The sequence below is a fragment of the Carcharodon carcharias genome, chromosome 17 (assembly GCF_017639515.1).
Source record: "Carcharodon carcharias isolate sCarCar2 chromosome 17, sCarCar2.pri, whole genome shotgun sequence".
NCBI lineage: Eukaryota > Metazoa > Chordata > Chondrichthyes > Lamniformes > Lamnidae > Carcharodon > Carcharodon carcharias.
The window spans coordinates 56632864-56659502 of record NC_054483.1 but is presented as its reverse complement, the minus strand read 5'-3'; the positions used below and the strand labels follow the sequence as shown (position 1 = coordinate 56659502).

The 26639-nt window shown below is 46.7% G+C and overlaps 1 protein-coding gene across 1 annotated transcript in view; it reads right to left on the bottom strand.

Annotated features, from left to right (window-relative positions):
* pcdh15b (protocadherin-related 15b) overlaps positions 1-26639 on the bottom strand; it is a 1048074-nt gene that overhangs the window by 242463 nt on the left and 778972 nt on the right. Inside the window, exon 23 of the mRNA XM_041210329.1 lies at positions 3627-3743. Coding sequence (XP_041066263.1) covers positions 3627-3743 — 117 coding nt within the window. The remainder of the gene's footprint in view (positions 1-3626; positions 3744-26639) is intronic.

The window sequence follows — 26639 nt, the reverse complement described above, 5'->3', positions numbered from 1 at the left end:
GAAAGATAAGAAATAGGAGCTGGACCATATGAAACCATCAAGCCTGCATTGCTTTCCAGCTTCACCCCCATATACCCACACCTAGCAAAAAGGGAGATAGGTATGGGTGCTGGAGGCTAATCATCTCAGCCCCAGAATATTGGTACAGGATTTCTCAGTGTAGTGTCCTCCACCCAACCATCTTCAGCTGCTTCATCAATGACCTTCCCTCCATCATCAGTCAGAAGTGTGGCTGTTCGCTGGTGACTGCACGGTGTTCACTACGATTCACGAATCCTTTGATACTAAAGCAGTCTGTGCCTTCATTTCTAGCATCTGCAGCATTTTGTTTTATTTTTCCCTTAACTTTTTCTGTTCTAATGAAAAGGCTTCTCGGTCAAGTTTCCAGTCTTTATCACCTAAGAAACTCGTATTCCCTTTGCAGGAAAAAAAAAGTTTAACTAATGGGGCATAGCCTTGGTGGTAGATGGACAACATTCAGGCTTGGACTGATAAGTGGCAAGTAATATTTGTGCTCTAAAAGTTCCAGGCCATCTCAAACAAGAGAGAATTTAACCATTCTCCCTTGACATTTAGTGACATTACCATCACTGAAACCCCACCATCAACTTCCCAGGGGTCAGCATGGACAACAAACTTAACTGGACTAGCCATATAAATATTGCGGCTACAAGAGCAGGCCAGAGGCTGGGAATTCTGTGTCAAGTAACCCACCTCCTGACTACCCAAATTATTTCCATCAAATATAAGGCACAAATCAGGAGTGTGATGAAATACTTTACAATTGCCTGGATGAGTGCAGCTCCACCAATAGTCAAGAAGCTCTAACCCATCAAGGGTAAAGCAGCCCACTTATTTGGCACACTATCAACCACTGTAAATATTCACTCCCTCCACCAACATTGCACAGTAGCAACAGTGTGAACCATCTACACAATATAGAGCAGCAACTCGCCAAGCCTCCTTTGACAGCAGCTCCCAGAACAAGGACAGTAGACGCATGGGAACACCACTGCCCACAAGTTCCCCTCCAAGCCCCACACTGCCCTGGCTTGGAAATTTATTGCTGTTCCCTCACAGTGGCTGGGTCAAAATCCTGGAACTCCTTAACAACGCTATGGGTGTATCTACATCACATGGATTGCAGGAGTTCAAGATTGCAGCTCGCCACTCTCTTCTCAAGGGCAAATAGGGAAGGAAAATATTAGCTGTCTTACCAACGATGCTGTTATGAATTTATTTTATTCCTCTGATTCCCCTTGAATTCAAAAACCTACCTATCTCAGCCTTGAGCAACTGACCATCCACAGCCCTCTTGGGTTGAGCATTCCAAAGATTCACAATCCTCTGAGTGAAGAAATTCCTCCTCAACGCAGCTTTAATGACCAGCCCCTCATCCTGAGATCATCTCTGCTAGTTTCAGAATATCCAGCCAGGGAAAACAACCTTTCAGCATCTACCCTGTCTGTCCCCCTCAGAAGCTATGCGCTCCCTATGCAGGTGGGGGGGATTGCCTCAGTGCACTTTTTCGCGCATGCGCATGAAAGAACGTACAGACCTCCCTAAGGCAAAGTGCTGCCTCAGGGAGATCGGCCCCGATTTAAAAGTTGAAATAAAGGTAATAAAAAAATTTCCCTGCCATGTCCCCTCATGTGACACTGTCACATGAGTTGGGACATGTCCATAACTTCTATTTCAACATTTGATTAAAACTTAAAAAACACTCATGCAACCTCATCCCGCCCGTGGATGAGTTTCATGCTTTTTCCGGGGCCCGTCTGGACTCCCAGCCTGCCTGCCAACCCTAAGGCTGGATGGGCAGGTCCATCAATCATGTTAATTAGTTTTTTAATGGCCTTAATAGGCCGTTGACAGTTTGGAGGGCACGCAGCCAATCCGGCTGCGTGCCCACCGAACTGAAAATCTAAATGACGCGGGGTGACGTTGGGATATACGACAGATGTATCCCCGCGTCATTTACACCTCCGCTCGCCAACCGGAAAAACCTGCCTCAAATGTAGTCTCACCAGAGTCCTGCATAATTGTAGCATGACTGCCTTACTCCTGTACTCAAAGCCCCATGCAATAAAGGGCAACATGCTATTTGTCTGTGTAATGGCTTACTGTACCTGCATGCTCACTTTATGTTTCTTGTACGAGAATACACAAATCCCTCTGAAGACCAACATTTAAAAGTTTCTCACCATTCAAAAAAATCCTGATTTTCTATTCCTATTACCAAAATGGATAACCTCACATTTTCCCATGTTATACTCCATTTCTCATCTTATTACCCACTCACTTTACTTGTCTACATCCCTTTGTAGCTTCTTTGTGTCCTCTTCATAGCTTACTCACCCACCTAGATTTTATATTGTTAGCAAATTTGGATTAATTAGTCTTGGTCCCATCATTTAAGCCATTAATATAGACTGGAAATAACAGGTTCCAGCAATGCTCCTGGCAGCATACGACTAGTTACAGCCTGCCAACTTAAAGTGTTCTGTTTGTTCCTACCCTCTGCTTTCTACCTGTTAACAAATCCTCTATCCTTGCTAAGATATTACCTCAAAACCCATGAGCCCTTATTTTATGTAACAATCTTTTATTTGGCACCTTATCAAATGTCTTTTGTAAATCCTAAGTGCTTCCTCCCCATCAAGCGTGGCAATGCATTGATGAGGAAATTCTGTCCATACAATCACTCTAATTTTGGTTCTTCTACCACCCCAGTTTTCAGCAGGAACAGGGTGCTGGTGAGGCCAAAATACAAAAATAATATGTTTTTTCCTATCTGAGGTCACAGCCATTTTAGAACAAGCCTCAATTTAAGTGGGAGTGTCACTGCAAATGAGGGTCTTATGTATGCTATTATTAGGGCAACAATGCCTTTATCGTTCAGTTAAATGCTGAGTGCTAGACTTCATCTACGTGGAGTGGGAAACGATCAGAACTAGCTACACTTAAAGGGATCAGTAGAAGCAGTGTTAGGAACAATAAAAAAATCATTCATTTAGCACCTTTTGGGCAGCAGGATGAGCATTATTGTTCTCTCTGTCCCTTAGTGTCAAATCCACCCATTCTCTTGTTACCCACTTTGATCATCCCAGCCCTCGAACTTAATCCTTGCTACAAGGTCATGCTCTTCGGGTGGCTCATCTGATTTCCCAAACTGCAAAACAGCAAGTTGTCTATCAGTGCGTAGAACGATCTGGCTGGATGCCAGTCAATTGAAGCTTGAGGCCCAACTATCAAGCTGTTTCAGGTCTCTTGCTCGTGACAGTGGGGAAGTGTTGTGATAGACCCCAGCCTTGTTCATGGGCAATTAATGTTTGGTTTATTAATGCCTAAATACGTTGCAAGAATTACAAATACTGGTGGAGGATGGGGAAGACCAAGGTACCATATTTTTAAAGAAATTAATGTTTAAATCACTATCTAGAAATATTATTGAACGATAGCTATTACACAACCTCAAACAGAGACAGAACGATGACTAGAGTTCTCACGAGCTTCTCCAGAAACAGATATTGTAACTTTCAGCACCCATGCATGATTGTAGTGAATATCAAATCACAATATTTTCTCATTTCAAAATGTATGTCAGCAGAATCAATGTAACTTACAGGAGGATCCTTGTCTTCAGCTGATACAACAGTGATGAGGCTGTCCTTGAGGGCATCCGGTGCCACCAGCCCTTTGTAGGAAGGCTTGCTAAATTCAGGGGAGAAGTCATTCATATCCTGTAAAAACAGTACTTGAGTTACTTGTTTAAATATTAACCATACTTACTAAATGGAATCAACATTTTCAATGCATAACTGATATGAAACAAAATACTATCATAACTTTTTGTATTTATCAAAGGGAAGCTTAATCATTTTGTTGCTGATTGGTTGAAATGGTATTCAAGGGTATTTTATTCAGCAAATCAGTGGGCAGACTGCTGAAGTTTAGTACAGTCATGCCACTCAATTCATCAACTAAACATTTGTATATTACTTCTCATTCATTGATTTATTTATTTAATAATGAAATAATGAATAGAGAGCAACATACAAATGTTTGACTGACTCAGCAAGAGCAAATCACTGTGATAATTCATCAGTGTGTCAGGTTAGGGTACCTGTAAGAATATCTCATCATCGATAATACAAAGGTTAATTAGTCTTGCTAACAAGTAGTAAAAAAAAATGTTATCGATGTGGCCAGTTATAGTGCTGCTGCGCAGACAAACACCAACATCAAATCGCACCCCCCCCCCACCAACTCCCTCCGCCAGCATATTTTGGGTGTCACCATTGATCAGAAATTTAACTGGACAAGGCACAAAAGTACCGTGACTTCTAGAGCAGGTCAGAGGCTGCAGCCAGTGATTCACCTCCTGATTCCCCAAAGCCTTTCCACTACTTACATGGCACGGGTCAGGATTGTGGCTGAATATGTGCCTGGATGTGTGCAGCTTCAACAACAGTGAAGAAGCTCAACACCATCCAGAGTAAAGCTGCCGACTTGATCAGCACCCCATTCGCCACCTTAAACATTCATTCCCTCTCCACCAATACACTGGCAGCAGTGTGTACCACTTGCAAGATGCCCTGCAGCAACTCACCAAGGACCCTCGTCAACAATTTCTGAGCCAGTGACCTCCACTGCCAAGGAGAACAAGGGTAGCAGAGCATGGGAACACCATCATCTGCAAATTCCCCTTCAAGGCTCAGACACCCTGACATGGAAATATAACACTGTTCCTTTATAGTTTGCTGGTCAAAACCCTGAAACACCCTACCTAACAGCATTGTGGGTGTATTTTCTCCACATGGACCACAACAGCTCACCACCACCTTCTCAAGAGCAACTAGGAATGGGCAATAAGCCTAGACCTTGCCAGTGATGCCCATATCCTGTGAATGAATTTTTTTAAAAGTTAGAATCATATGGATCAGTTACACCTATTTATTACCCATGAAAAGCAACTTCAGCTTTGTACTGACCCTGCTATATAATTGGCTGATATAAAGGATAGAGTATGAGTGAGCAGGAACATGTTGTGATCTTCTGTCACACACATAAGAGGACGAAGCAAGTGATTGTCTGGCAGCAAAATATATTAGGCACAAATGAAGCTGCTGGCTCTCCAGAAAATGCCCTATCCAGCTTCCCTATGCTATGACCCCCATACCCGAATGAAAAGTGGACAGACTCAGCCTACCACTGATGTGATGGCACCAGCTGTAGCTCTAACATAGGATGCAGCCAATGGGGATTGAGGGCCCGAGTTGTAGCTTCCAGGTTGGCATCTCATTTGTAGGTATGCCTGGTGCTGCTCCTGGCATACCCTCATGTGCTCTTCATTGAATCAAGGTTGACCCCCTGGCTTGATGGTAATGGTAAAGTGGGGGATATGCCAGGCCATGAGGTTACAGATTGTGTTCGAGTACAATTCTGCTGCTGCTGATGGCCCACATCGCTGCATGGATGGCCAGTCTTGAGTTCTAGATCTGTTCGAAATCTATCTCCTTTAGCATGTAGTAGTGCCACATGACACGATGGAGGGTATTCTCAATGTGAAGACAGGACTTTATCTCCACAAGGACTGTGTGGCGGTCACTCCAACAAATATTGTCTTGGACAGATTTTGTGTGACAGGTGGATTGGTGAGGACGAGGTCAAGTAGATTTGCCCTCTTGTTGGTTCCCTCACCACCTGCTGCAGACCCAGTCTAGCAGCAAAGGCCTTTAGGCCTTGACCAGCTCGGTCAGTAGTGGTACTACTGAGCCTCTCTTGGTGATGGACATTGAAGTCCCCCAACCAGAGTACATTCAGCGCTTCTTCCAAGTGGTGTTCAACATGGAAGCAAGTGCTGATTCATCAGCTGCGGGTGGTTGGGCTGGGGTGGGGGGTGTTGGGGAGTGGGGTTTGGTGATGGGGCGGTATGCGATAATCAACAGGAGGTTTCCCTGCCCATGTTTGATCTGATGAGAGGAGACTTCATGGAGTACGGAGTCAATGTTGAGGACTCCCAGAGTAACTCCCTCCTGATTATATTCCACCAGCAGAGGTATGATTCTGTGAGCATGGCCCAATTTTAGCACATGCCACCAGATGCTAGTAAACAGGGCTGGGTGTGTTGTCATTTCCAGTGCCTAGGCCAATGTCTGGTGGTCCGTCCGATTTCATTCCTTTTTTACTTTTGATACAACTGAGTGGCTTGCTGGGTCTTTTCACATATTTAAGAGTCAACTACATTGCTGTGGTCACAACTAGGCCAGGCCAGACCAGCTGGTAAGGATTGCAGATTTCCTTCCCTAAAGGGCATTAACGAATCAGTCACCAATACTGAGGCCAGCTTTTAATTTCAGGCAGGAAGAATGAGGAGAGGTAATATGAACTAAATAGTACAATTAGAAGTGCAGGAACATGGAGACCTGGTGATACATGTACACAAATCTGTGAAGGTGGTATAGAAGGCTGTTAAAATAACATGTAGCCATTGATGTGTTTTCCAAGTTACTTTGCTGTATGAACTTTCCCAGTACTTCAGAAAAGCCCAGGAGCTAAAAATAAAGTCATAGATTGCAAATTTCAAACAACTTCCCTTAGTTTTGAAATCAATCCTGCATTGCAGAGAAGGTGGGTTTGAGATCACCAGCAGCCAAGGCTACCAGCTAGATAGCCATTGCTATTTTAAACAGTTCAGCAATATAATCAAAATGTTAATAACTATGTAATGAACTGAACAAACAGTTTTGGGAAGAGAAGCTATCAGAAATCAGTCGCAAATTTTGTTACAGAACCTACAAACCAAACTGATCTTACCTCTCCTGAGTAAGGTGGATACATTTGGAAATGTCCTAATTATTGAAATAGCACAACTTCAGTAACTGATAGATAAGTCCTTTGAGGACTCGAAAAGTATTTTCAGAAGTGGAAATATTCAGGCTTGTGGGACTGGGTGGTTGGACACGGACAGCTGACCTCTAGCAGCCCAGGCTCCTGGGATGAAAGTCTTTCCTTTCTGGGAGATGAAATGAATTTGGGAAATTTTTACCCAGTAATTTCTGGGCTCACTTACAATGCTACATCTAATTCAGCATTACACTGGCAATCTAATGCAGGGAGCTGACAGTTGGTGTGCAATTAGAATAAAAGTACAAAACAGTGCAGTGTGTTCTTCTGATCTGAGTGCTGAGTAGAGGAGGTGCTACTTGGCATATCTTGCTGACCTTCAGCATGGACATTTTTATCTTGATAAGCACAAAACAGAAAAGAAAATACAAAAGGAAATGCTTACTTGTGTGTGCTATCTGGTTAGTATAATTATAAATCTACCATGTCTTCCTGAAATAATTTTGGGCGGAATTGCCCCAGATTTGTACTAAGTCCAGTAACGGGCAGGAAAAAGGACATTTTACCCACTGGCTGCAATAGCGGCTTTTCACGCTGTATCATCCCAATCCCGCCTCATTAATCATGCATTCCCAGGAAACAGGCTGTCAGGGTGTCCTCTCATTCACCTGTCCCAACATCACCTCAGGCCTTCGGTAAACCGAGTGCCCTATTTAAAGGCTGTCACTGCAAAGAGCTATCACTCTTCAAGGAATAGGAAGCTGCTGCAAACTGATAGCTGTCATGGGGAGGAAACGTGCTGTCCCCAAATTTAGTGATGCCTCTCTCGAGTGCCTACCAGATGCAGTGGAGACTCACCATAATGTTCTCTACCCCAGCTCAGTGCATTGTTTTCTACAGCAAGCAAGGTCACCAACCCAGCATGGGAGGTGGTGGTAGTGTTGATCAGTGCCAATGCCCTTCAAAAGAAGACAGCCGCCCAGTGACAAAGGAGGATGAATGATTTCCTCTGTTCCGCCAGGGTAAGTCACTCTTCTCATCATTCTCAACTCACTCACTCACAAACCCAAACATCCTCCGGGATCTCACTCATTGCCAGTTCAAGGGACATCACCATTCACTCTCTCACACACACCTTCATTGTCCTCATCCCATCCATGCGACCGCTCACTGCCCACACATGCCAGGTGTACTTATCATCCAGCCAGGCATCATGCTTACACTCCCTCCATCTCTATTCATGCAGGAGCATTTAGACGAGCACATACAGGGCTATGGGTGAAGCACTGGAAAATGGCATGAACAAGATGGGCTGAAGGGCTTGTTTCTTTGCTGTATAACTCTATGACTCTAAAAGGGAGAGGTCACAGACCAGGAGGAATGCCTGAAATCAAGGTCCTCATGGACTTTGAAAATGGAGTCATCCAGCTGGCCGGTGAGGATCTAGACCATTCCTGTGCTGACGGTGAAGTCAGCGGTGAGGATCCAGCAGTGCAACATCCATCAGACAACCATGCTGTGGGTGATGTGTCCTCTTTCACTGGCCCCTGCCATGCACTAATTATCTTTTGCAGGCACATCTGGAAAACAGCCAAAGGGGTCCATGACCCAGGTCCTCCACTCAAGGCCCAAAGACACCTCAGAAGAGGAATCTACTGAAACACTCATTGATGACCCATCACAGCACTCACTCACACCCTCTATCAGTGCAGAGACACACACCTCAGTGCAACTTAGCTTCAGAGTGGCTTCGGGGTCACAATCTGCTGAGCACATCATACTTTCTGATCCACAGCAGGCGGCGGAAGGGACTTTCCAGGTCCCAAGCACTTGGATGACTGCTGGAGGCCAGAAATCTTGTGAGTCCAAGTCAGATGAGGAGCCTCTGGACTCAGTCATACCTCAGTTGCTGGAGCTGCAAAGGCAAGCTCGGGCACATCAGGAAGGGATGTCCACTGCACTCCTCAGATTGCAAAGCACGATGTACGAGTCCATCCACCTTCAGTTTGAGGTGATAGCACCAGCATGCCAATGCATCAAGGTCAACACTGGTAGGACGGTGTTTGCCATGGAGGTCTTGGTCCAAGACATTAATCCTGCACTGCTGCGTGACCTAAACTGCATCACTGATGCCATAGTTGGCTTCCAACAGCATCAACACTAGAGGGACGTGGGGCAGCTTGATCTCACTCCAGCTACCCCTTCTCCTTAAGGAGTCAGCCCAGGGGCCCTCGGGCATCCACAGGGAGGAGGATCAACAGGTGCACACCCGGGGCCATCCGCCCATCTGAATCTCCTCTTCCTGTGACCCCAATAGCTTCAGCTCCACAAGCCGAGGAGGGTGCAGCAGCAGGACTCCAAAAGCAGGCTGGGGCCCTCCAAGGGACACCCATCACAGACAGGGCGTAGCCATCAGCAGGCTGCCTCCACCTTCACTGTGGATATTGGGGGAGCACCAAGATGTAGCAGCAGGATTAGGAAAGTTAAGAAGATGTAACTCTTTTAGAGTTAAAACAATTAAACTAAATTAACAAAATAGTTAAGAAGATGTAACTCTTATGAGTTAAAACAATTAGCCTAAATTAACAAAATGAAGGACAAATCAAGCACTGCCCCTAATTCAGGTCAGCTGTGAAACTAAGAACAAAGTTTAAAGGAAACTTACAAACTTTAAACCAAAATGTGATTAAGGGGGTCAATAAAGCACCCCAGTCCCCGCGGTGCCCACCGAGCACGGAAGGCCTCGAGAGTGCCGGCAGACACCGTGTGCTCCCTCTCCAGGGACGTCCGGCCGCGAACGTAGCCGTGGAAGAGGGACAAACAATCGGGTGGGACTCCCCTGTCGATCGCCCGCTGCCTGGACCTGTTAATGGCCAACTTGGCCAGGCCCAGGAGCAGGTTCACGAGGAGGTCCTCCTCCTTCCCAACCCCCTTCCGCACCGGGTGGTTAAGAAGATGTAACTCTTATAGAGTCAAAACAATTAAACTAAATTAACAAAATTAGGATAAATCAAGCACAGCCCCTAATTCAGGTCAGCTGTGAAACTAAGAACAAAGTTTAAAGGAAACTTACAAACTTTAAACCGAAATGTGATTAAAGGGGTCAATAAAACACCCCAGTCCCCGCGGTGCCCACTGTGCACGGAAGGCCTCGAAAGTGCCGGCAGACACCGTGTGCTCCCTCTCCAAGGACACCCGGCCGCGAACGTAGCCGCGGAAGAGGGACAAACAATCGGGCGGGACTCCCCCATTGATCGCCCGCTGCCTGGACCTGTTAATGGCCAACTTGGCCAGGCCCAGGAGCGGGTTCACGAGGAGATCCTCCTCCTTCCTGACCCCCTTCCGCACCAGGTGGTTAAGAAGATGTAACTCTTATAGAGTCAAAACAATTAAACCAAATCAACAAAATTGGGATAAATCAGGCACAGCCCCTAATTCAGGTCAGCTGTAAAACCAAGAACAAAGTTTAAAGGAACCTTAAATCAAAATGTGATTAAAGGGGTCAACAAAACACCCCAGTCCCCGCGGTACCCACCGAGCACAGAAGGCCTCGAGTGTGCCAGCAGACACCGCATGCTCCCTCTCTAGGGACATCTGGCCACGAACGTAGCCGCAGAAGAGGGCCAAACAATCGGGTGGGACTCCCCCGTCGATCGCCCGCTGCCTGGACCTGTTAATAGCCAACTTGGCCAGGCCCAGGAGCAGGTTCACGAGGAGGTCCTCCTCCTTCCCGACCCCCTTCCGCACCGGGTGGTTAAGAAGATGTAGTCGCACACCATGGGCACGGGTGTTAATCACTTGTACATAATGTCCACTATTGTAACTAAATTCCCAAGAATGTCTCCTTGCCTATGGCTCCTTGTTCTGATGAGCAATGTTCATGTCACTCAGATGTGAAACCTTGGTCCCTGCACAGGATAAAGGCAGCTGTTTCTGTACAGGGCCTCTTCCACAACCTTTGTACAACCTTCCCAGCACATTCTTGGTATGTCACTGGACATGTCAGTCATGCCTGCACCTCAATGGGGCTTATCATTGCTACCAGAATGTCCTCGGCTGGTGGCACAGAGTTCTGTCATTCTCACTGTGTGGCCTCAGCGTCTTTGAGGTGCAGCTGGCACCCCCATCTCATCAGCATCTATGTATGGTGACAGTGTGGTCCTGAAGAGTTCAGCTCAAAGGATGCCATAGGATCATAAGAAGTTAAAGTTTCCTACTGCAGTTCTATATGACCCTGTTCAAAGAGCGGAAGCGATCTGACATCAGCCAGACAAGAGTCAGACATTCACATAAGCTATGTGAGAATCTATGGAGTGTCCCCACTACATGTCGTTACCATCTTCCTGGAATGTAAGGACTATGGGCATTTGCTGCATTCTCATGACAGGAGCCTTATCACAGAGGGTAGATGTGCTGCCATCAGCCAGACAGGAGCCAAACATTCACAGATGCAATGCGAGAACCTATGTTGTCCCCTCACAGCATGTCGTCATTGTCCTCCATGAATCTAGCAGCTATGAGGGCCTCCTGAGTGAGCCTACCTTGTCTGGCCAGTGCGATGGCCTCATCACCATCATCCTCACCTTCGAGAATCTCCTCATACTCATCCCCATCGACGCCCTCCTCATTGGAGGAGACCTGCAGCTCCTCTATCCCCTCCTCAGCCAGCTCACCTCCCTATTGTAGCCCCAAGTTTCTGAAAGGAGCAGCAGGCGACCACAACGCATGACACCCTCTGTGGACTGTATTGGAGGGCTCCACCAGACCCTCACTTTCAACATTCCAATGGTTTGCCCCACCAAGCTATGAGTTACAGCATGAGCCTTGTTGTATCTTCTCTCCGCTGCAGTCTGAGGCTGCCGCACGAATGTCATCAGCCATATCCTCTGCAGGTAGCCCTTGTCCCTGAGGCCTGCAGTCTCTGTGGACACTGGAAGACAACAGTGATCTGAGATTTACTGAGAATGTAGGAGCCATGGACATTCCCTGGGAACCATGCGCAGACCTGTAGGACGTGCTTGTGGCGGACACACACCAGCTGAACATTCAGCGAATGGAAGACCTTGTGGTTGACGTAGTTAGCTGCTTGTCGCCACGGAGATCTGAGCGCCACGAGTGCAGTCAATGGCACCCTACACTTGTGGAAAACCTGAGATCTGAGCAAATCCCAGCACTCATTTCCTGGCTTTCCTGGTCCCAGATGAAATGCACAAAGTTGCGTGCCTTCACAAATATGGCATCTGTGATCTCATGGATGCATCTGTGGGTAGAAGCTTGCAATATCCCATAAAGATCACCTGTGGAGCCCTGAAAGGAGCTACTGTTGGAAAAATTGAAGGCTGCGGTCACTTTCACGGCAACTGCCAGCAGATGCCCTCCAAGTCCCCATGGCGTCAAATCTTGCAGCAGGTGGCAGATGGGACCGAACAATTCCCTGGTCATGCGCAGTCTGTGGCAACACTGGTTCTCAGTGACAAGCGCCGTTTGTAGACCCTGGGACTAGCTAGGCACCGACCAGTGATGGCTCACTGTGGTTCTTCTGCAATGCGCACAGGAGCCCCAGCCACCCCCTCTTCTTGAGGGTGCTGCTCCTCACTCTGTCAAGCTAAGCACCTCCCTCACTCTCTTCTCCTTCATCTCTGCTCCCTGTAAGCCATGAGGCATACAGGTAGGTCACCAGGCTCCATGCTCCTGATGTACTCCTGCAAGATGAAAGAGGGAGACCCGTGTGTTAGCTTAGGTGTTCCAAAAGCCTTTCTTAGTTAAGTCTGGAGGCCCTTTAATGCATCTCAGAGAGTGCTCGCCACCACTTGGATGGCCAGAGTTTACTGTGCTGCTTTGCTGCCCAAAACCCCACCCGCCTCCGACCCACCCTAGACCGAATGGTAGCAGGATCGCCCACTGGACTGCATGCTGTGCTCTCAGCTCAGGCGCAGGCAATCTCCTAACTCGCATTGCAAAGAACCATGGGGGAGACTGGTGACTAGTCCAAACCGGATGATGACAATGCAAGGGGCTGTGAGCGCCTCCACCAATGACTGCTCCGTGACCAGCTTTCGCAAGAAGATCGTACAACTTGCCCAGTTGTCCACTTGTTCTGCAGTCCACTAAAATGCTGATTGGTTTACAGCCTGAGCCTGATGGGTGAAAAGCTCTGGAGCATTTGATGGCACTTTCATGCATCTGTGTTGCTTGAGTGGGCAGATAAGCTAGAGGACTGAATGCATGCATGTCAACGTGGCTGCGCCTGAACTATCTCAGCTGCGGAGGAATGGTCACTTTATACAAGGGTTTCTCTATTGTGTGGCCACTTCCCTTTCCGTGGTGGAGCAGACGATTGCAAACTGGTTTCACGACTGATTTTTGGCTTTCCCACCATATTGCCCGCCATGATGCCTGACGCCAATGGGCACGGAAAATTCTGCCCTATGTATCACAATAATGGGTGTAGTTACAGTACCACATTGCATCACAATGAAGTATAAGTTTTCAATTAAGCGCCCCAGCACACAGGGCTGAAATTTATGGCCCCATTCCGATGTATTTGAAAGAAGGGCAGCTTATAAAATAAACGGGTGGCCTGCTCGCCCCCTTCTTGCTTACCGCCAGCCTGTCTCCCATATCACAGTTGGCAAGCAATGCGTCAGGAAGTCTGCCCACCCATGGACCTAATGAGGTCCTTAAATCACCAATTAATGGCCACTTAAAGGCCTCATTCTACCTCGGCTGCAATTTTACATGTGGCTAGGGAAGAGGTGAAAATGGCAAGCAGCTTTCACTGTGCGGGCTGCTGTTGGGCAGAAAGGAGGGCTTTTTGCTTTAGGGGGTCATCCCCTGTGCTCCCCAGGCGTACCTTCTTCCAGAATTGTACCCCTACTTTATCCCTTCCCCCCAGCCTCTAAAACCCTTCCCCACCTCCCCCAGCCCCCTGACCTCCCTCCCCACCTTTGCTAGGGTCTGCCAGGCAGACCCAACCTAAATCCCTCACTTAGCTGAAGTCTGGGACTCATCGCTTCATCACCTTTGTGCACTTCCTGTCCCAGCAGTGGCTGCTACTCGATTCTGGTACTGCTGGGACTACAAAGTTGCCAGTTATCAGATTGGCTGGCTACCTTCTAGGGTGGGACTTCCTCCCAGATTGGGGTGGAAGGCCCACTCTGGTCCCATTAAGGCTGCCCCCTATCTATTATTGCTATAGGGCCACCGGGCTTCTGGTCAACATGGCGCCAACAGGCTTTTCAATTGGGGGAATTGTGTAATCCACCCCTCATAAAGTCTACCTCACAGAGCTGAATCGTCCCAGGTTTGCACCAAGTGCAATAGCAGGAGGGAAAATTGACGTTTTACCCGAAGGCTGCAATGGTGGCTTTTCACACCGCATTGTCCCAAACCTGCCGCATTAATTATGCAGTCTTGGGATATACACTATGTCGATAGCAATTGCATTGCCTGCCACTGCGCCACTTCATCATGCCACGTTTTAAGTACAGCCATGCTCAGTGCTTCCAGATGAGGACTGCAGCAAAGAAGACATGACACCGAAAGGCAAGAAGACTGCAGCCCTTGAGTGCTCTTTGGACACATGCTGTGCTCTCCTGTACCCTGCTCTGGCTGCAGGAGGGGCAGCAACAATACCACTCTAGCTTGATAGGCGATGACAGCGGTGATCAGTGCCAATGCTACACAGAAGAGGTTGGCGATCCAATGCAGATAGAGGATGCATGATCTCATCCACGCAGGCAGGGTATGGCAACCATCTCATCACTCTAAACTCACACACTCAAGCCCATCACGTATTCACTGGCATCTCACTCACTGCCAGCTTAAGGGACATCACCACCCATTCTCACACACAGACCCTCACATGTCCATCTGGCCTCATCTCCTCTGGAGGCTGCCTCCTCACCTCTCACCATCTTGAGGCCACTTGCACAGATCAACTTGTGCCCCCACATACACCCTGGGATACCCTCATTCCTCAGTATAGCTTTCATCCTGCAGCCTCTTCCCTTGCCTGAGGCCACTTTTTCCTCTTTCCCAAGCAAGCTCTAGCCCTGCAGCTGTTGAAAAGCCACCCATATATTGCTGATCTGGTAGGTAGACACCTGCCCATGAGGCCCCCTAAAAGTGATGTGGTGCTGTCTGTGAAGCCTGGCACTGATAACCACGAGTGCTGACCCAAAGCAAACAAACCTTGAAGTCCTAAGTGAAGTGCAGCCTGCCAAGTGCACAACTTATATATACTGCTGTGAAACACGTCGGCATTTTTCCCACCAATGTGGGCGGACAATCCAGATGGGGTGGAGATGCGTCTGGCTCGCCTTATTATGATATGCAGATGTATTACAATGAGGTTCCCAGCGTCCAATAGCGAGAAACATGGCCTGCCATTGATGGGCTATGTGGACGATCACAAACTGGTCTCACGGCATCGTGAAACTGATTTTTGACCTTCTTGCCATATTGTCTGCTCACGCCATCAAACACGCCCAATGCCAGCGGGCATGGAAAATCCCGTTCGCTGTCTCAGCTACCATTTATTTTACCTTGTATTACCAATACATAGCCCCAGCGGGCAGGACTTTAGCAGATGCACAGAATTGGAAAAATGATTATTCTAACTCTTGGGTCATACAGATCTGATTCTGAAAGGTGAGGGCCCCTCCTCAGCACTTTATGAACTATAATAGGCTTTCTTTTTAATGTTTTTAGAATGCCGACACACCTGCCAAATTCTCAAAGGTGGTGAGAGGTGCAGACTTTTTCCCATGAGGTGATTTTTCAACTGTTCTCAAGGTTAAAAGTACCATGTTCAAGCAATTAGAACAGGGTGTTATTCTCAGCTGAGGCTGAATTTCTAGCAAATTTGGTCTTCTTTCACCATTCACTTGAAGATCAAATATGTCAGGACAATTACATTCCACTTTGTATATACTTAGGCACTTTTGAAAGTTCAGTTAACCAAAACATGCAGAGTTCATGCTTTCAAAAAAAAGTTGACATTTTCAGAAATGCAAATAGTTTCATTCTGAAGCAGAAGACAAACGATTAATGAAGAAACAGTAGCTATAATTAGAATGTCAATTAAACCCTACTTTAGTGAACAGCATAGTCTTAGGCCCAAAATGTTTTCGACAAGGAATCTTCTTCAGACACTATTTATGGCTTCTAACAAATTTATAACCTCATTCCATCAACTTTAATAATAAAAAGACTTGTAATTAAATGCCTTAAGATGTATTTTTCTACAGAGGGTTTTGGCAGACAATCCTTTTTGCATGCAAATACAATTTGCTTGCTTATCTTCAAATTATTTCTCGATTATATGAATATTGAAGAGGCTACAAAAGACGGTGTGAAGTTAAATGAACACCCTGCTAATTCAGCTTTGTAGCATAATCACACCTGTTCTGAATTCTATTACACCATCCAAAAAGTGCAAATTGATTTATTCCACTGTTGCTGAAGAAAAAACTGCACACCTCTTGGGTTACAGCCAATTACTGATCAAAATACATTTTAATAAGACTCCTGTGTAGCCTGCTTGGAATCCCCACTGATATACTGCTGGCTGCCTTCTTCCCACCCCTCAAAACAACATAGAGTATGTGTTGCACTAATAACCTGATGCCATCTGTTTCATGCGTAGTACTCCTTTGAGAACAAGGTGTGATATAAGCATTAAGGGATACCAAATTCCATTAAAATGAATGCATTCAAGCTAAATTTTATCTACCACATGAAATAAAATACAATTGAAACTCATCAAACATGGGGTAGGTCTTGATTTTGTACAATAGCATAAAATGGGTGATAGCGAGTCAACGGCCCATTTTACATCACTGCCGATTTTTATTTTCATTGAAGTCATGTTTATTTTCTATTGGTCAGAAATGACATGTATGTCTGCTGTGATTCAGTGGTAGCAATGCTTCCTGAACTGGGCTGGAGCACAAGATAAGCTGACTCTTCTCTCCAATGCACTAATGAGGGAGCACTGCAATGATGGAGGAGCCGTCTTTCAGACTCCATCCACCCTCTCAGGTGGATGTAGAAAATCCCATGCTACTCTCTTGAAGAAGAGTGTGGAAGGCCTCTTCAGCATCAGGGCCAATATTTAACCATTACCAACGTCACTAAATCAGATTGTCTGGTCTTCATCAGGTTGTGTGAAAATTGGCTGCTGCAATTCTTATACTATGGCTATAAAGCGTTTTGAAACATACAGATGTTACGAAAAAATACCATATAAAAGCAAATTCCTTTTTTATTTCAGATGTACTATTTGAATAGAAATCCAGGCTTAAATCCAAATTCAAGCTTCAAGAACCAGGGTAAATAAAAAGACCACCTACAGCACAAATGCACTGAAGTTGACATGAAAATGTTTTCCTTTTCCGATTTCGATTAAATTGAGTTGTTAACCTGAAATGTAACTAAACAAATCAGTTTGCCCTTGCTCCAATTTAAAAAATGACTCATGAAGTATTTTAAGAATTATACATCAGAGAGCATTAATTTATCCAGATTCAGTTATATGGCAGAGAATAGCAAAGGAGTGTAATAATGAGTGAGGAATTAATGTGTCCTGTGTCATTGCAGTTAACTTTAGAGGAAGGTCACCATTCAACCAAACTCGCACAGCTTATCAGTATTCTCAACACTTTTTTACACTTTATGTAGATAGAAAAAATAGAGCAGGTTCTTTTTCATTGGTTTTTAAAATGCAATACATTTTTAATGTAATTCCATCCACTGCTATTATTATAACCCAAGTAGATAACTTGCTATTTGAAGGCATTACATAAGTTTGGAAAGATTACATGAAAGTAAGCCAACACTCAAGAGGACCATATATCTGTTTCAATTAGGTCGACTGACAATATTCAGGAAGATTTATCTGGCCAATATAAATTTAATAGTTCTGTAATTTGCTTATTTAATTCAGCTAAAAATAAATCAATTTAGAAAAGCCATGCAATTTTCAAAATTTCACCAGAGCAAGCTTTTACAGGGTAAAAAGCTACTGCTAAATTATATCAATGATTAAATTATATTATATTATAAATGTTACCGTCTACACATCTGTCAGCCCAGAATGACAGACTGAAATCTTCCTCTGCTGCCTGTAAGGATCCTGCACAAAATAACTTTGCACAGTTTCAGACGAGCTCTTACTTGGTGTTAGGCACAGTGCCCAGAAATTGGCACAAGCTGATGTCAAATTGGCATTTTCAGACAGAAAAAGCTGTCAAGTTGGCTGATGTGGGACATAGGGCAGAGCCTTCTGTTTGGTGTGTGGGGGCGGGCCCCGCTCACTGATGCGTAAAGTGACGCGCGATGACATTGGGCATGCGTCCCGAAGTCACCGTGCATCATTCCGATCTTCAGTTCGGCAGACGCACACTGGAGTCGGCTGTGCGCCTGCCAAACTGTCAAAGGCCCTGTTAAGGCCATTAATGAACTAATGAACCTTAAGGTTGGCAGGTAGGCGAAGAGCCCAGGCGGCCTTCACATTTTTCATGGATCCTCATCCACGGGTGGGATGAGGTTTCATGAAGGATTTATAAATGAAATAAAAATTTTTATCAAAATTCATAAACATGTCCCAGCTTATGTGACACTGTCACATGAGGGGACATGTCTGAATAATTTTTTAAATTCTTGTTCTCGATTTTTCATAATGAAACTAATCTCCCTGAGGCGGCTCCATGCCTCAGGGAGATTTCTGTGCTCTTTCACGAGCATGCACGAAAGAGCACAGGCCCCGACTCTCCCTCCTCACCCCACCCGCACAGGTAGCACTGAGCGCTTTCGGGTGCACGTCATGCTGGGTGGGCCTTAATTGGCCCGCCCATGTAAAATGGCAGCACGCAGCCAATTGCGGGCAATGCCCGCTCCCAACCGGCCCATCCGACAGAAAGAAAATTCTCCCCATAGAGTGGGGGGTTATGTTTTTAGGGTGATAAAGGGCTTTGTTTTCTTGATATCAGACTGAAATAGCAACTGATAATATTTCACCCTGATTTCCATGGAATTGTACTAATTCAGTTGGAATAAACTAACAGACTTTTAAAATTATTCCTTCTCTCATAAAAATCTGCATTCATAAGTCTTTCTTGAACACAATACTAAAGTAGCTCCATTTATTATTGTGTACATCTTAAAGCATAACCAATTAGCAGAAATGTCTCTAAAAACTGTAAGCTTCCCTGGGATTCAGCGAACGTGCAATAAATTGTCAAATTTGAATTGTGGGTGCATGGGAAGGTGTCAAAATTTATGCATATTTTCCTTTTTTTATTGAGCACTGTTAATTCCAGGTTTATGGTGCTGACTTCAGCTTTCAGCAGTGAATGAATGGTGCCAGCTGTTCATTACATGTTCACTTACTTTCAGACATGCTTTGGGATGTTGCACAGGAATTACCGTGATTAGAGAACCAAAAATGGCACGGTGCCCTCCAAAACGGATTTGGACTTGTGTGACCAGGGCAAACAACTGTGAATCTCTTTAAGTAGTTATGTTGTTCAATGTTAAAGTGTCAGTTAGAACATTTAATTCAATGTCAATAAAGCAAAATAAAGAGAGGGAAAGAAAGATTGGATTAAGAGAGAGATAAAAGAGACAGAAAGAAAAGGTAAAATAATTTTTAAAAAATCTTCAACAAGAGTTATAATTGGAAGAAAAGAAATTCCACACTTGTAAAATTAATATTCAGTGGCTGAGAAATAATTGGCAGCAATTAATGTTAACTTTTTCTGGCTTGTTTAATGGATATCTAGAAGGTATAGCAACCTCACAAAGTTCTATGCCAAGTGCCTTGGCTACATACTAGTTTAGAACAGTGGCTGGGATATTCTGGCTCGGTTGTGGGCGGGACCCGCCCTGGGGAGGCGGTGCCAAGCCAGGAGTCCATTGACTTGTGGCGGGACCGGAAGATCCCGGCGGCAGGGGGTGTGCAGAAAATCCCGCCCATTGTCTGGAGGGGAAGAGCAACCTGGACTGCAACTTCCTTATTTTCACATTGGACCATTTATGTGTGGTCACTGGAAGTTGACTTACATTTTAATAAAGGCAAGTGCCGAGAGCCTTAACTATTATTTCTATAATAAAATCCAGCTCAAAGTGTTTCAATGAACTGAACTGGATAGAACAATGTTAATCAAATGTTAATGGAATCACCATATAATTTTTGTTACTCAGTAAAATATTAAAGTCTTTGCAGGTGAAGCATATGGGGTCACAAAATATGCTTAATAGTCCCAATCTAAATTCAATGGTTTATTTGAATCATAAAACTTTGTAGCACAGATGGAGACTCTTTGCCCCATTGCTTCTTTAAAAATATTTTGTAAGGTCTTGGCTTTTATGAGAAATAATTTGCACTGGATCCATGTTGGGAAAAATTGTGATAGAGCTGACTGCCACTGAGAAGTGATGGCAAACTCTATGTGAACTTTCAGAAGTGGCCAGTTTTGCAACTGATCAAAAAAACTGTATACTGCAATAATTTGACCTAGCCGCAGGAATATGAAACTCTGGGCATCTGACTAGGCAGTCTGGAAATCAGCTGTCTGCCTGCTGACCTGTGAATGGCCAATTGAGGCCATTGACAGGTTATTTAAAGTAATTAAAGACCTGCCCGTCCAACCTTCAGGCTGGCGGGCAGGCCAGGAGCCCAAGCGGCTCCAGATTATTCATGAAACTTCATCCACTGGCGGGATGAATTTTCATGTCCGTATTGTAAAAAATTAATAAAGTGTATCTGTTCTTTATTAACATGTCCCATCTTGTGTGGCATTGTCACATGAGGGGGGCATGTTAATAATTTTTTAATGTTTCTATTTTTAATGTTTTTGACAATATCAGTATTCTCCCTGAGACAGGACTTTGCCTCAGGGAAAGTGCGCTCTTTCACATGCATGCGCAAAAGAGCACCCTTTGACAGCAGGTGTTCCCTCCCCCCCGTACAGGAAGTGCTATGCGCTTCCTGTCAGGGATGCCGCTGGGCGGGCCTTAATTGGCCCGCCCACTTAAAATGGCGGTGGGCCCCGTTTCAGTGGCGGGGGTCGGCTGCCTGCCCGCTTTCCAAGGGCAAGATTCTGCCCAATGAGTAGATAGACAGATTTTTAATTAGTAACGGGTTGAAAGGTTATGGGTTGAGGGCAGGAAATTGGAGTTGAGCCGAAATGAGATCAGCTATGATCGTAATGAATGGTGGGGCAGGTTTGAGGGGCTGAATTGCCTACTCCTGCTCTTTGTTCTTATGTTATGTTTAGAGATATGAGACTTGAGGGTAATTTGAATAAACTTTCTAAAATAATGAAGAGATTAGATTATGTTAAGTAGGACAATTATCTCAACAAGATAGGTTAGGTATTACCAGAAGACACGCCTATATGTTATGGAAGGTCTGAATGAGGTTGACTTTTCTTCTTTTCCCAGGGAACATTGGGCCTGTGGAAGAGGTTGTGGATTGTGCAGTGACCAATGAAGCTCCAAATTACCTCAGATGAGAGCTGGACCTATTTCTGACTGGAATGGTCATCACCTTGTGCAAGGGGTGCATTTCCTGTAACATTAATCAGGGATAATATGATTCACTTGAGGCAGAATTTTCTGACTGGTGGAGGGGTGGAGCGGGAGCGAGAGCAAACTTGACTGACGCCCACGAACATGTCCACACCACCATTTTATGCGGGCGGGCCAATTAAGGCCTGAAGAGCGTGAATCGTGGTTCCCGAGGACAGCGGGGGTAGGCAGGCGGCGGCGGGACTGCAATGACCACCGGATCCAATGGCAACCTGTCGGCCTCTTTTAAAAAGCTGCTGCAGCCTTTCAAAGGCTGTGAATCACGGCCATTGGAAGGGCTTCCTAGAGCGCTGCTGGTGAGCAGGCCAGGCAGGAGGGTAGGGCAGGGGGGGCACTGTGCCCCTCGTTTTTCCAATGATTGCCTTGCTGCCCTCCCCGAGAAGGTGGCAGGATGGTTGGGGGTCCTGGTACCCCAGAAGGGAGGAGGAGGCCCCCCCACATGACCAAACGTGCCTGGGAGGAGGTGGCGGAGATCGTGAGCTCCCACGATGTGGTGCGGTGCACCTGGATCCAGAGTCGCAAACACTTCAACGACCTGATGCACTCGGGAAGGGTGAGTACCATGTTGACATTGGTCACAACCCAGCAGGTAGCTTTTCTCCCTGCTGCCCTCCCTAAGTTTAAGTTTAGTGACTGCATTGAATCATTGACGCATATGTCCTTCCCTGGGTGGGCCAGCAGATATTGCCCATGCCGAGGTCAGCCTAAGAGGCTGGTGAAGAAATAGGTTCTGCCCCCGCAGCATGTGGTACACTGACACCCACATTACTGTTTTGGGGGCAACCTGGAGGAGCTGCACCTAGGCGCAGTGCTGGAACTCCAGGACATGTCAAAGTCAGGGTGATGACATGCTGGGAGGGGAGCTTCAAGGTGGCATGGCACCGATCGATCTGCTGTCCTCTGCGCTCCACATGCTTGTGCCTCCTTGTTATGGAAGGTTATACCATGTGGTGCCTAATGTGATGTAGGCAGCATTTGGCTAAGGGGTGTGGTGGGGGAGGAACAGGCCTAACATCTTTGTGTGAGTGCTTGGCAGTAGCGGGCTGAGGAGGCACTGGAGCTCTGATATATCCCACTCTGGTTGCGGTGGGCCATCCAGGAAGAGACTCAATGTACAATTTGCACTAATCAATGTCTTCTCTCCTTTTCAGGAGAAGAATGCTGATAATGCAGCAGAGCGGGTTAGGACTGGCGGGGGCCAGGCGCAGTTAGCGATTCTCAGCTATTTTGAGTAGGGAGCCCCGGATTTGGAGAGGCGCCATGCGCCCAGGTCCACTGGTGTCGGTGAGGCTGGGTTGCCACAGCCAGGTATGTCTGCCCAGCAGTGAGATCAACATTGTTTTCCCAATAGCCATAGCAATGCTGAATGTTCAGTGACTGAAGCTTGCAACATGGCTTGACCATTGCTTATGGAAGGATGAGCGCATAATGATCCAGGGGACAGGGATGCAAATTGACATTGGCTCCACATTAACTGATCCTTGTTCTTCCTTTTTGCATCGGTGAAAAAGGGCCAGGAGGAGGAGCAGCAGAGGCCTCTTACCACTCCTGAGGGCCCTGAAGTCTCACCAGCGTCACACTATCTCTGCCAGGCAGGCACCAGCGCAGATACTAGCACCTCAGTGGGAATTAGAACATCGGCTAATGTCCCAGGGCACAGCAGCAAGGGCACTTCATAGTTGCTGGAGGAGCTGGCAGAGACAGAGAGTGCCCATGGTGCCAGCAGTTAGAAGACTACAGGGTACCAGGCACATGCTCAGTCGGTGCCTGATGATGTGCCTCTGGAGTCGTCCACGATACAGCAAGCGCAGGAAATGCGGCCAGGAGTGTGGGAGCATCTGGGGGAGATACATGAGGCTATGCTTGGCTTGGTGTCAGTGATGGAAGAGTCTACGCAGAAGATCGCCGAAGCACTGAGCCTCACGTCCGAGCGCCATGCATCCTCCATGGAGAATGTGGCAACTCTCGTGGAGAGGCTCCTCCCGGAGACCCGTCAGGGCTTCCTGGGGATACACTCTGACCAGCAAGCCCTCACATCGGCACTGATCTCAGCTGGTCATTGCCAGTGTGGGAAATGTTCTGGGTACCAAATTTCCCAGCTCGGTGCCCATCTATCTGTGGAGAGCAGGGTGGCCCACAGCGACCTCACTTCAGTGCAGCAGCTGCCTGTCAGTTCTGCGGGCTCCTCTTAGGGTGCTCCAGATGGGGGCAGCAGTTCCTCCAACCCTCTACCAGTAACCGTTGCACGCAGTGAGCCTGCGATGACTGGGGAGATGCCAGCTGTGAACTGGCAGATCCCTCCCAGATGGGACCAGCACAGGCTCTAAGGGCCAGGGGACGACCGTTAAGGTCATCAAGGCCAACGAGACAGCAGAGTCAGCAGGCTGTCTCCAATGCCGGTGCCAGCGAGGGGGGAGCACCAAGATGTAGCACCAGGAAATGTAGACGTTAGGCACCTTAGGTACACCATGGGTGCTTTTATTTTGGCCCGAGATGAGATCTTTATGATTTGCTTTGATTTTGAACACCATTGTCATTTTGTGCCCTATAGTTTCTTTGCTTGTGATATTAAATTCAAACATGTGACCATGGCTGAGGGTACCTTTTTCCTTCTGACAGTGGATGGTTTCCAAAAATGTTAGGTGCGCTTTGTGGGACATTCAGCTTTATTAACAAGCCCTTAGTTAATTTTCCTAACCTGGCAGATTTTGCACTCAGGTATCGAGCATGGAGCCTACAGCCCTGGCTTGTCCTGCAGGTCCATATGTGGTGTGCTAGCTGAAAGTTCATTGGATTAAAGCCTCCGAGGTATCCCTGCTTCCCTGGAGTATGCCTGGGTCAGCGTCTACCCCCTCAGCATTTCCTTGTGCCTGCTCATCCTCGGACTCGCTCCTGGACTCATTGTGTGCAGCCGCAGTCTCTGCGTCAACGTCTTCAACGTCCACCACGTCCCCCCTTTCCAGCGCAAGATTGTGGAGAGCGCAGCATGCAACCATGACACATAATATGGGGGGTACTGGAGTTCATCACCCCCCCACCCCCCGAGTGGTCCAGGCATTGGAAGTGCATCGTGAGAAGACTGATGGTTCTCTCCACCACAGCCCTTGTGGTGCCCTGGCTCCTTTTGTACCACTGCTCAGTTTCTGTTCTTGGATGGCGGAGAGGCATCATGAGCCACCTTCTGCGGGGATAGCCCTTGTCTCCCAGCAGCCATCCATCCAGCCGGGCTGGAGCACTGAAGAGCCTCGGCGCCTGGGAGTGTCTGAGGATGTAGGCTTCATGGGAGCTGCCTGGGTACCTTGTACAAAATTGTAAAATCAGCATCCTGTGATCACACACTATCTGCACATTCATGGAGTGGAAGTCCTTCCTGTTGATGAAGGTATGGGGCTCACCTGCTGGCGTCTTGATGGCCACATGTGTACAATTTATAGCACCCTGGACGCAAGGGAAGCCAGCAAATGCCACGAAGCCTCAGGCTCGCTGTGTCTGGCTTGCCTGGTCCCAATGGAAGTGAATGAAGGTTAATGCACATTTGAACAGAGCGTCTGTAACCTGCTTGACACAAGTGTGGATAGCTGATTGGGAGACACCACAAAGATCACTCATCGAGCCCTAGAAGGAGCCAAAGGCATAGACGTTGAGGGCAGCTATGACCTTTAGAGTCACTGGCATGGGGTGTCCACCCACACAGTTCATGGAGATCTCAGGCCCAATCATCTGACAGATATAGTTGACTTTTTTCACTTGGGAGACGGAGCATCCTTCGGCACTGCACCTCAGACAAATTGAGGTAACTGTTTTGCCGCCTGTGAACCCTGGCAGCAGGATAGTGGCGTTTTCTGTGACCCCTTCTGCCTTGGACTACCTCTTGGCCCTGCGCCCCTTGTGCCTGTGCCTGTCCTCCCAAAGGTGACTCCCCTGGAAGCTGAATGTGCACTCCTGGCCTCATCCCCCTTTTAGCCCTCCCTTTGTCCACAAAGGAGATGCCTCCAGTGGACAGTTCAGCTCCCATTCCCAGGCTAAGAGAAGGCTTTCTGAAACCAGCAGGCCCAAAAAAAGATTCCTCACTGCAGAGTGCTAACCTGAAGGTTAAGAGTCCAGACCAAGCAGCTGGCATGCATTTTGAAGTATTGCAGATCACACAGGCAAGTTTCAGTAACTTTGAAAAAACATTATTTGACAGAGCACTCTCGTGACTCCACTGAGCCCTCTTATCCCGCCCGTGGATGAGGTTTATACAAATATGTCCTACTCGCCTGTGCATTGCGCCCTTGCGCCGACCCGAAGATTGCATGGCCGCCAAAAAATCGCGGTCAATTGTGCCTCAAGTGCCCCGTTAATTAATGGCGGGCGCACATCGGGGATCAGCGCATGCCCGCCCAACAAAATATCGCAATGGTGCCATTGGGATGCTCACCCGACGTCACCACATGTCATTTTACACATGGACATGTGGGGCCCGCCCCTGCACACCAATGGGAAAATTATGCCCTTGGGATAGTTTCTATCCCCTAAGGCAGTTGAAGAACTTTCTTGTTTTCTCTCTCCCATTTGGCTGGGTTTTTAGTCTGCATTTTTTCCCATCTCTCAGGAGATTACATGGCTCCATGTGGGTGGGGCTTGTATGCATCTTGAAGCATAAAGCATCACAGCTGTGTTGGATAGGTTGGGTTATCCAGCAGATCACTACTCTTTTCCCCATCATCATATTTGCATGTCTTAATGTTCAAGTAAAGCAATGAAAATTACCTTTAATTCCTGTCACCACCCACTGTCCAGTTTCTGTTCATTGTATTTTTTTTTTAATTACCTGCTAGATTACTGATGGTACTGTCACAGGCAGTTGAGAAAAGCAGCAAGGGTAGTTGTGATTATATAACTTGTTATACAGTAGTAAATCTATTTCATTTTATTTCCATCATTTCAATCTGGAGTCATCATTTTGCTACTACACAATTCACTTTAGACCTAGTTTTGTACTTCAGCTACTTTGGCTGAGCAAATGAGTCTAAATGGACTCAGCTCCAGCTGCCATTTCTACATCTCTGTGTTTAGGTCATAAAGCACTTCCTTAGTGGCAATTATACAGCTGTGGCTACCATCTAACCATGCTTTCATTTAACCCAGGGTATTAACAGCAGTATCTCTTAATGACCTTAACTGGATCTTTCTCATGTGCAATTCTACAATCT